This window comes from Ovis canadensis, chromosome 7 (genome assembly GCF_042477335.2).
Source record: "Ovis canadensis isolate MfBH-ARS-UI-01 breed Bighorn chromosome 7, ARS-UI_OviCan_v2, whole genome shotgun sequence".
NCBI lineage: Eukaryota > Metazoa > Chordata > Mammalia > Artiodactyla > Bovidae > Ovis > Ovis canadensis.
In genome coordinates, this window is record NC_091251.1 from 102,816,874 (window position 1) to 102,828,090 (window position 11,217).

General features: G+C 42.6%; 1 protein-coding gene across 1 annotated transcript in view; it reads left to right on the forward strand.

The window, feature by feature from the left end:
- TSHR (thyroid stimulating hormone receptor) overlaps positions 1-10,969 on the forward strand; it is a 133,574-nt gene extending 122,605 nt beyond the window's left edge. The window contains exons 8-9 of the mRNA XM_069595229.1: positions 10,674-10,751; positions 10,900-10,969. Of these exons, the coding sequence (XP_069451330.1) occupies positions 10,674-10,751; positions 10,900-10,969 (148 nt within the window). The remainder of the gene's footprint in view (positions 1-10,673; positions 10,752-10,899) is intronic.
- Positions 10,970-11,217: the final 248 nt, after the last annotated feature.

The window sequence follows — 11,217 nt, forward strand, 5'->3', positions numbered from 1 at the left end:
CAACCCACTCTGGTATTACTGCCTGGAAAATCCCATGGACGGAGGAGCCTGGCAGGCTACACTCCATGGGGTCACAAAGAGTCGGACATGACTGAGCGACTTCACTTTCTATGAGGATCCATGCTCTCAATTATTTGCTTCCTCATCTTACCATGTTTAGTCATTGGACGATATCACCCTCAATCACTCTCAGGTATCTGACAAGAGATTTGGGTATAAAATTCAGACTTTTAAGTTCTGTAGAGCAAGGTTCTCAGTACCGGCTACCAATTTGAATCACCTGAAGAGATTTGGAAGCACTGATACCTAGATTTTACCACCAGATATTCTGGTTTAGTTGGTCTAAGTGTAGCCAGAGCATGGGAATTTAGAAGTCCCCTCAGGTGAGTCCAGCCTTTGCTCTATGCAAAGGTCAAGAACCGTAGCTGGACTTCTCTGGTGGTTCAGTGGTTAAGAATCTACCTGCCAGTACAGGGAACTCAGGCTCAATCCCAGGTCCAGGAAGATCCTAAATGCCTCTACAGAGCAACTAAGCCCTGTGCCGTGACAACTGAGCCCCCAGCTCCCTAGAGCCCATGCTTCACAACAAGAGAAGCCACCACAAAGAGAAGCCCAAACATCCCAAGTAGAGAGTAGACCCCGCTCGCTGCAACTAGAGGAAGCCCACACACAGCAATGCAGACCCAGTGCAGCCAAAAATATAAATAAACACACGACTTTTTTTTTTTTAATGTGGCTTTTTACATTTGACAGAGCTATCTAGTTGCCAGGCCAGAGCCAGGACCTGGAACCCCTAGTTCAAGATTCCTTCCCCTGCACTCTGCTGGGATTCACTGCTGCTGACTTACCAGCCCCCTCTAAGGCTTGCACACCCGATTCCTCTAGCTGCTGCTACTTGCTTCATAGCCCATGATATTATGTATCCTTCTTAGTCTGTTAAAGACGTGAAACAGAAACTAAAAGATCCTGCAGATCTGTAGATCTTATAGAGGACTGGACTCATGCTGGAGAAAGGAGATCACTCAAGACTTAAGATACAACCAGTGGAAGTTTCACAGAACAGTTACACCAAGCACCAGTGTTATTTGTCAGTGAGAGTCTGGCTTTACCAATGCAGCAAGGTTACCCACTCAACCAACTTCCAGATGAGGTTTGAGTGAGGGACACCTTGATGAAGAGGTGGGCATGATCAAAAGTTATTAAATTCAAAGAATTGGGACTAAAATCCGTCCATGTATGTTCACTGTTTTGCTTCAAAACATTTCATGCCTGCTCATAACTGGCCTTTTGGTCATGTTTAGAGAACTCCACAGACACTTCAGGAGGTTTCCAGAGTGAATCTTCCTTTATTGGCAGACTACTGTGCTAAGAGGATCTGGGTGTAATCCGGTAGCCTGTTATTTTACAGTTTGGACATAAAGTCAGCTGCAGAATATCAAGAAAGTATAGATATATTTTGTATTGAATAAACAAAGAAAAACTAACAATGGAACCATAATTCCTATCCCAATTTCTTCCCAGCCTTTGTGGTAAGAGAATAAATTGGGTTGGGATAAAGGAGTGCATTTCCCAAACTACGTTCCTTGAACTCTCTTTCCATAATAAATTAATGAGGCTTACTTCTTAAAAGCTGTTCATGACCTTATGAAGTTAAATAAAGTGTACAGCTGGACTTCTTAGGTTTTTTGATAGAAGAATCTGAATTACTAGTATCCAGTAGGAGGATCTGGAGTAGGAAATGGCACCTGGCTCTAGTATTCTTGCCTGGAAAATTCCATGGACAGAGGAGCCTGGCGGGCCCATGGGGGTTGCAGAGTTGGACACAACTGAACACATACACACACACACACACACAATAGGAGGATATAGTATGCAGAGCTTCTTAAGGAGGTCTTGGTTCCAGGAGCCTCTCTCTGGACTGGCATGCCACAGAATACTTTTTGGGGAAAGCTACTGAAGACAGAGAATGAGTCGGTTGGATGGCATCAGTGAATGTGAGTTTGAGCAAACTCTGGGAGATAGTGAAGGACAGGGAAGCCTGGTGTGCTGCAGTCCACGGGGTTGCAAAGAGTCAGACACAACTGAGAGACTGAACAACAAAAACACTCGAAAAATCTCTGATAGACTGACTGCCTTGTTGGGAGGCAGGTGAATTTACCAAGGTCTATTCAAGAGGCAGGCTATGGAGGATATAAGAACCAGGAAAGTTTCAGATCGGAGAAGGCAATGGCACCCCACTCCAGTAGTCTTGCCTGGCAAATCCCATGGACGGAGGAGCCTGGTAGGCTGCAGTCCATGGGGTCGCTAGGAGTCGGACACAACTGAGCGACTTCACTTTCACTTTTCACTTTCATGCATTGGAGAAGGAAATGGCAACCCACTCCAGTAGTCTTACCTGGCAAATCCCATGGACGGAGGAGCCTGGTAGGCTGCTGTCTCTGGGGTCACACAGAGTCAAGTTTCAGATCATCCTGGGGTCTTCTGAAGTTAAATCTATGAAGAGGTTATGAAGGGAAACTGTTTCTACCTTCCTACCAGGTTTCTTCTCAGACCATATCGTGGGCTCTGTGAGAGCCTTGGCTGATGGGAAAGGGTTTTTCTGTTGAAGACAGTGGGTTTTAATTCACCGATTCCTGGAATTAACAGTCTGTTCTAGTCACTACTATCCCTTGAAACATAGAAAAGAATCAATGCATCATTTTCACATACTTTCTGGACATTTTTATGTAAGTTTGGAAGGGTTTCACAAATGTGGGAAATATTTATTAACTGAAAATCATTTTTTCCTTGATTTTTAGAAGTGTAGAGCTGAGATCAGCAAACTTTTTCTGGCAAGGGGCAGATAAAAAATAGGTTGGTCTTTGTGGGCCATGAGATCTCAGTCATAGTTATTCAACTCTGGCTCTGTAGCATGAAAGCAGCCACAGGAAATTCATAAACAAATGAGTGTCACCATGTCTCAATAAAACTTTATTTATAAAAATTGGTGGCAAGTAGAATGTGACCACATAGTCACAGTTTGTGAAACTCTTATCTAGATGCAGCCATGAAATTAAAAGACGCTTACTCCTTGGAAGGAAAGTTATGACCAACCTAGGCAACATATTAAAAAGCAGAGATGTTACTTTGCCAACAAAGGTCCATCTAGTCAAGGCTATGGTTTTTCCAGTGGTCATGTATGGATATGAGAGTTGGATCATAAAGAAAGCTAAGTGCCGAAGAATTGATGCTTTTGAACTGTGGTGCTGGAGAAGACTCTTGCAAGTCTCTTGGACTGCAAGGAGATCCAACTAGTCCATCCTAAAGGAGAGCAGTCCTGAATATTCATTGGAAGGACTGATGTTGAAGCTGAAACTCCAGTACTTTGGCCACCTGATGGGAAGAGGTCACTCATTGGAAAAGACCCTGATGCTGGGAAAGATGGAGGGCAGGAGGAGAAGGGGATGACAAAGGATGAGATGGTTGGATGGCATCACTGACTCAATGGACATGGGTTTGGGTAAACTCTGGGAGTTGGTGATGGACAGGGAGGCCTGGCGTGCTGCAGTCCATGGGGTCGCAAAGAGTTGGACACGACTGAGCGACTGAACTGAACTGAACTGATCTAGATGTAGGTATTCAGTGAGAATGACCACTGTGTCAGGAAATATGTAGTCTGTTTCTCCCAGTTCCTAGTAAAGGTTAAATGGCTAGCGTCGGATGAAGATAAGAAGTATCTGGATAAAAATATTTTAGGGTTTGAAAGTTCATATTCAATCATAAAATAAAACAAAGACTTTTTTCCAATCAGTATTTGAAATCTAAACTTAATCTCTGTTCCTATTATAAAACTAAATGTTCCATCTATTCATTCTACCATAAGTTCTTAATTCCTGCTTGATAGAAACGAAATTTTTCTTAGCTTTATTCTCTTCCGTAAAAGGTATCCTAATAATGCAAGGTAAAAATCAAAATAGTAATCATGATAAACAGGCCTGGAACTGGAGGAAGATAAATTAAGGGCTGAGCTGTAGATGGAGAAAACAGAGGTCAGGTTTCCATAGTAATAACAAAATAGCACTGACTTTGTGATTTTAACATGGAGCTGTTGCTGCTAGCCTCAATGTGAATTGTGCTTTAAAACTAATGTAAACACATCAATATTCTATAATTACCCTACTAGTGTTCAAAGATTTTATTGATGTAAAATATTTTAACTTCTAACTTAAACAAGTGCTCATCCAAAACAGTGATTATTCCCCATTATCTGCCTCCTGTCAGTGTGCTGAAATTAGCAGATTTGACCTCACCGAGACCTATTTTTTTTTAGTGTAACTGAAGAACATGACTGCAGCCAAGTTGGACAAATTCCACATTGAGAATAAGCACTGATGCCTCAGCAGCAGTTGGGTAATTAGTTAAAAGTTCATGAAAGTGATGGCTGGTGTGTGAGAGCACACATTCCCGTGATTTCATATGGAACCAAGCACACTGTCATCACTCAGATGTGAAATTAATAATAATACCAGCATCCCTTGCTCAACAGAAGGTGAACTAAGTCACACATTCATTCCTTGGAACCTCTTTTCCACCCCTCCATACCATCAGGCATGAGGACATTGCTTATCTCAGAACGTTTCATTCTCTGTATAGTGTTTTCTATCGTCAAATTCTATCAACAAGCTACTAACTGACAGTAAACATTTGGGCAGGAGAAAAATGCCATTTTGATGGGCTACGGGTGTACTGAAACACCAGTCAATATGGACAGAGAAGTCAACACAATCCATGTACTAATTAGCATCACACATTATTACAAGCAAAACCCCACAGCTTGGAGCATTGGGAAAAGATGATCAGAGCAAAGATTATAGGACTAGGCAGGCTATTACTTCTTATGGAGTAAGTATTTGAACAGCTTGCAGGATATGCTCCAAGGCTGGCTCTTACCTCTGCCGATTGAAACCTTGAGCATTTTCTCACCTGTTACTGTTTACAGACAGGTATTAGATAGCATCACCGACTCAATGGACATGAATTTGAGTCCATTCCAGGAGATAGTGGAGGACAGAGGAGCCTGGCATGCTGTAGCCCATGGGGTCTTTAAGAGCCAGACCCAACTTAGCGACTGAAGAACAACAGTCCTGATTTCTGCCACCAAAAGGACTTTTATGGAGCACTGAGGGCTGGACAGGGGTAATCTTCAATTTTCCAAATAACTGATGCTGTGAGAGGGAAACACGGTTCCCCACAGAAGTATTCCCGTGAGAGTCTCACAACATAAACAGGTACCCTACAGGGATTATGGAAATGCAGGCTGAAATTCTACCTTCGAGCCGAGATGTATCCTAAAACACCCCAGAGAACAAAGCCTAGCGGCACCCACAACTTGCCTTGCTGCAACGTCATACCTCTTCCTCTGACATGTCCTCATCTAAACATAATGTAGAGGGTGCCTCGAGCTAGGAGGTACCCAGCACCTGGACCTTCATATATTTATTCAGCTTGTCTTTACTGAATGGCTGCTACGTGCCCAGTGTGAGCCCAATGGGGATTAATGTGAGCCATGTCTGTAGTACTGAGTTCATCAGTTGGATAGTCTTCCGCCGCTCACTCCTGACCGTCTTCATTTCCCTGACCATACTGTTTTTCCGTAACCGTGAGATACACAGCACTTAAATCAGCACGGGGCTTCTTAACTCCCCTCCCCTTCCCCACACTGGCCCCCACTCCCATGTGAAAAAATCGGATATATCTTTTCTAGGAGGAACTTAATTTCTTCCAAGAAGTTCTCCAAGAGGCATACATACTCCAAAGAGTAAAAAGGCATGGTATACACGCATGGTGCAGCGTCTATCTTATTTTTAAAGAAGATACCAGTCCTTTTCAAACAAGCCCTTCCCAGTATTTAGAAATCCTTTCAAGAAGTCTTTATTTTCACCTCAGACTCCAAGACTTTCTACTCTTTTACATTCACCCTGTCTGTGGAAGTTTAGCTGATTACACAGATATACCCTCCATATGAAATAATTGTCTGGAGTAGGTTACCCATGTAGCCCTACCAAGATTTGTGACTGATTTACCCAAGCTGGCTTACAGATTGTGGATTCTAGAGGAATCAGGATAAGTCAGGGTCAAAGACTCAATTTAAACTGATGTTCCCCGTGAACACTATATGATACATGGGGCTTATGGAAGTCCACACTTCTTGAATATTAAGGCTTCTGCAAACGTATTTCCCCACCCCATCCACTTTGCTTCAGAAGGAAGGTAGAATCCGCAATCTGAACCCAAGGTTAACACTTCATGGTATTATCATCATCTGTGATAAGAAGATAGCCTCCAAACTGCCAATGGCAGAGTGGGGGTTTCATTTTTAAGCACCTCATTATTTCTAAGGGATGAAGTGTACAAACAATCCTTGGTTTTAGAGAAGGCAGCCTCCCCCCAAAACTCAGTTCATCTCCGTTCAAGTTGGCTGCACCCTCTCTTCATCCGGCTGCTCCCCTCCTGGACTCTGGCTGGCTTTCCCAGTTTAAAATCCTCTGCAGCATTTCTGGTAAACTGTAGCACTTATCAACCAGCCTCCTGATCCTTGGGGGCGTATTGAATATCCGATGAAAACACTGCAGAATTGGACAAGCAATTATTTAGTTTTATAATAATTTCTACTGATTAGAGCAGGCCGATTTTCACTTGCGGCAGTCAGAGATGAGGAGGAAAAACTGAGATGAACTCACCAATCCTTACTTGATTCTCAGCAGTCTGGGAACAGAATGTGATCTGCAAATTGCATGGTCCAAAGAGTACAAAAGGGGATGTGAGTTGCTGTGGCACTTGTGCTGAGTTAGTTGTCTTTTCACAAAAGCATGCTGTTCAAGATCTTCTCTGCAGTTCTTGTTTCTCCAAGCTGGCTTTTGTCTGCTCTAGCTATCCCTGACCACGAACTCTGTAGACACACTGAGTTGAAGCAGAGTCAAACAGTGTTCAAATGAAGTCTTTGAGTGAGACTTACATGACAGCCATTCATTCAGAAGGCATAGACTGGCTGCTGTAACCTCTTACTTGGGTTTTTGTACATAAATGAGGTTAATTGACCCCCTTCCTCCATTTTTAGACTTCACAGTGCTCTGGAGCTTGATATCCAGCCATTGCCTGAAGAGGCCACGTCTGGACCATACCCTGTGGCATTTGTAAACAAGGCTGCTTATCACTGCCATCTGAGGAGTCAATTGGCCAGCACACCATATGATGATTGACTCTCTATCACTTTTTCCTTACAGTGAAAGTTTAGCATGGCCCACCTCATTATTTTGAAGGAAAAGTGCATTGCTTTTTTGATTCAATCCTTTATACCTTCACTCAGGAGATAGTTACAGAGGCATTGTACTTGGCATTGGTGATACAGCAATGAGTAAGACAGAGAGCTTACATCCTGATTGGGGAGACAATGAAAAAGTAAACAAAGAAGCAAGATAATCACAGACTGTGGTAATGCTGTGAAGTCTGAACCTCCATTTGAGAAAAGATGTATAAGATCACACAGCATATTAAAAAGCAGAGAACTCACTTGCCCAACAAAAGTCTGTCTAGTCAAAGCTGTGGTTTTTCCAGTAGTCATGTGTGGATGTGAGAGCTGGACCATAAAGAAGGCTGAGCACCGAAGACTTGATGCTTTTGAACTGTGGTGTTGGAGAAGACTCTTGAGAGTCCCTTGGACTGCAAGGAGATCCAACCAGTCCATCCTAAAGGAGATCAGTCCTGGGTGTTCACTGGAAGGACTGATGCTAAAGCTGAAACTCCAGTACTTTGGCTACCTCATGTGAAGAGCATTGGAAAAGACCCTGATGCTGGGAAAGACTGAAGGCAGGAGAAGGGGACAACAGAGGATGAGATGGTTGGATGGCATCACTGACTCAGTGGACACGAGTTTGAGGAGCTCTAGGAGATGGTGAAGGACAGGGAAGCCTGTGGTGCTGCAGACCACGGGGTCGCAAAGAGTTAGACATGACTGAGTGACTGACTATGGAGCTGCAGTATCTGTCATTTGGTTAACTCCTCATCTCCCATCCAGGAGAGGGAGATGTGGTTGGTGGTTGGTAAAACTCTTTGTCCAGCTGTCCCAGTGGAGACCCTTCTGTGGCTCTGAGGCTGCCCCCTCTTCTTCCAGGTTCCACCCTGGAAAGGACTGGAGGGGCGCGGATGGTGGGCCAGGAGGGGCTGGGGGCCCGAAGCTCACGGAAGCACTGCTCCTGCTCTGCCTTCTGGCTGATGACAGATGCTGCCTCCCCCAGCTCAGCCACAGACACAGCCACCCTCCCTGTCCTCAGTCTCCCTCAGAGATTCAGAGAAAGGGAGGAACAGCTAGTTCACTGAGGGGAAGGTCCTCTGTGTGGGCTCTGGAGAAAGCATCCTTCTGACTCTAAGTGTTCATGGCATACTGTTCCTTTTTTTTTTTAAATTGAAGTATAGTTGACTTGTAATGTTGGATAGGTTTCAGGTGCACAGCACTGTGATTCAGTCAGAGATATATATAGATATAGTTTCTCAGATTCTTTTCCATTATAGGTTATCCCAAGATAACTGTACCAAGTATAGTTCCCTGTATTACACAGTAGGTCCTTGTAGTTTATCTAGTATCATACTATTGTTTCTTTTAACTATTTATGTTGGAGCATAGTCAATTAACAATGTTGTGATAGGTTCAGGTGGACAGCAAAGAGACTCAGCCATACATATACATGTATCCATTCTCCCCCAAATTTCTTCTCATCCAGGCTTCCAAGTAACACTGAGCAGAGTTCCATGTGCTATACAGTAGGTCCTTATTGGTTATCCATTTTATATATACCAGTGTCATATTATTCTTATTAACCATCATCCTCAAGAATTTTGCATCATGAAGAGCAAGCACCATAAGCATAAAAATGGAAGCATTGTCTATATCTAAACAAAGAATCTCCAAAGAGTCTCCACTGTATTCATGTTGCACCAACAGGTGACTACTCACTGACTCTAAACCAACTTGTCTATATGGTGAATTATTCTAAACACGTGTAAATGGAGATTATTTATAATAAGGAGATGATATATATACATATATATAATCTAAAAGGAAATAAAGATATATATAGAAAGAAGATGCATAGATCTATAAAGATATATTTATCTAAAAAGAAATGAAAAATATTTGCAGACTAAGGTCCATCTAGTCAAGGCTATGGTTTTTCCAGTAGTCATGTACGAATGTGAGAGTTGGACTGTGAAGAAGGCTGAGCGCCAAAGAATTGATGCTTTTGAACTGTGGTGTTGGAGAAGACTCTTAAGAGTCCCTTGGACTGCAAGGAGATCCAGCCTGTCCATTCTAAAGGAGATCAGCCCTGGGATTTCTTTGGAAGGAATGATGCTAAAGCTGAAACTCCAGTACTTTGGCCACCTCATGGGAAGAGTTGAGTCATTGGAAAAGACTCTGATGCTGGGAGGGATTGGGGGCAGGAGGAGAAGGGGACGACAGAGGATGAGATGGCTGGATGGCATCACGGACTCAATGGACGTTGAGTCTTGAGTGAACTCCGGGAGTTGGTGATGGACAGGGAGGCCTGGCGTGCTGTGATTCATGGGGTCGCAAAGAGTCAGACACGACTGAGTGACTGAACTGAACTGAACTGAACTTATATATATAATACTTGGTTTCTTTTTAGATAACTTTGTTTTCTAAAACAGCTAGGAGAAAACAGCCAGTTTCAAAATACTTGAAAGCTTTTATCCATTTAGAGGTAATTTTGTTTTTCAGGCTCACTTTATGACTTAACTTGCTTCAAAATTATTTTCCCCTCAAATGCCAAAGTGTTTTCAAAATGGAAAGATCAAAATGTCCATCAAACCCCTTCCATGGAAGCTATGTTCTATCATCTTAGCAGTATAACCTGCCAATGCTCAGAATTGCCAGAGAAAATGCAGACCACCCAATTAAATGTGAATTTCAGATGAACAAATAAACTTTCACTATAAGAATGTTTCAAAAATTACGTGGGAACTATTTATACTGAGCAACTGACACACACACATACACACAATTTATACTAAAACATTATCCATTGTTTATCTTAGTATCCTGCATTTTTACTTGCAAAATCTGGCAGCCTTTTCCCAAATAAAAGATTTGAATCTCTGCCAGTCCCCATCACCACTCACCACCTTCACTTTAACACCTGATATAAGCCCAGGCAGCAAAAGTAAATGGAAATATTGATCAGTATTGAGAAACAAAAATTTAGTTGGTATTGAAGAGGATTAGAAAACACAGGCACCATTGGCCAGGTAAATAGGGAATTGGGCAACTTATATAACATCTTTAAAATATGTAAACTAGAGCATAAGCACATTCACTTTCAAAGACTTCAGCCATAATGAATGCATCTAGACCTTGCATAACTGAAACCTAGAATATTTTGAGTGCTTAAGACAGAAGAAGGTAAGATGTTTTCTAAATTCCTCTGTGTGTGTGCGTGTGTGTGTGTGTGTGTGTGTGTGCGCGCATGCACACACTCAGTCACTCTTTGTGACCCCATGGTCTAAATTCCTAGAAAACAGTTAATAGCTAAGGAGACCACACTCACATTTTATTTTGGCATTCATATTAATTTGCTTAACCTCGCCTAATCCATTCTCTGTGTGTGTGTCTCTTTTTCTAGTTACCTGAACAAGAATAAGTACCTGACAGTTATTGACCAAGATGCATTTGCAGGAGTTTATAGTGGACCAGCCTTGCTGTGAGTAAGACATATAGAAGAACATTTGCCTTTTGGTGCAGGGGAGGGAGGGGGCCATTAAGATGATTACCTGATGATGTTTATGGGGAGAGAATGTTGTTGTCTTGGATAAAGGTTTCTGCTAGTGCTTTTCTGCCCAGCCGTATAGGCTACTGTTCAGAAGAAAGTCCTTGTTCTTTGAGACTCAGAGGGTCCCACACTCCACTGTGCCGTCCTGATGCCTGATGCCACCTTGGTGTGGACATTCATGAAGGCCCTCTTATGGAAAAAAGAGACATTTTTGAGCAGCTGACATTTGCAGGCATAAGGTCTACAAATAGGCAGAAGATACCTAGTCTTTGCCGATAAATGACTGTTCTTTGCACAGTGTATGGCAGTAAGAAGGAAGAATATAAATAGCTTGATTCACATAGGGGAAAACTTACTAGAAAAGACGAGATGTGAACATTTTTGTAAAGCAGCATAG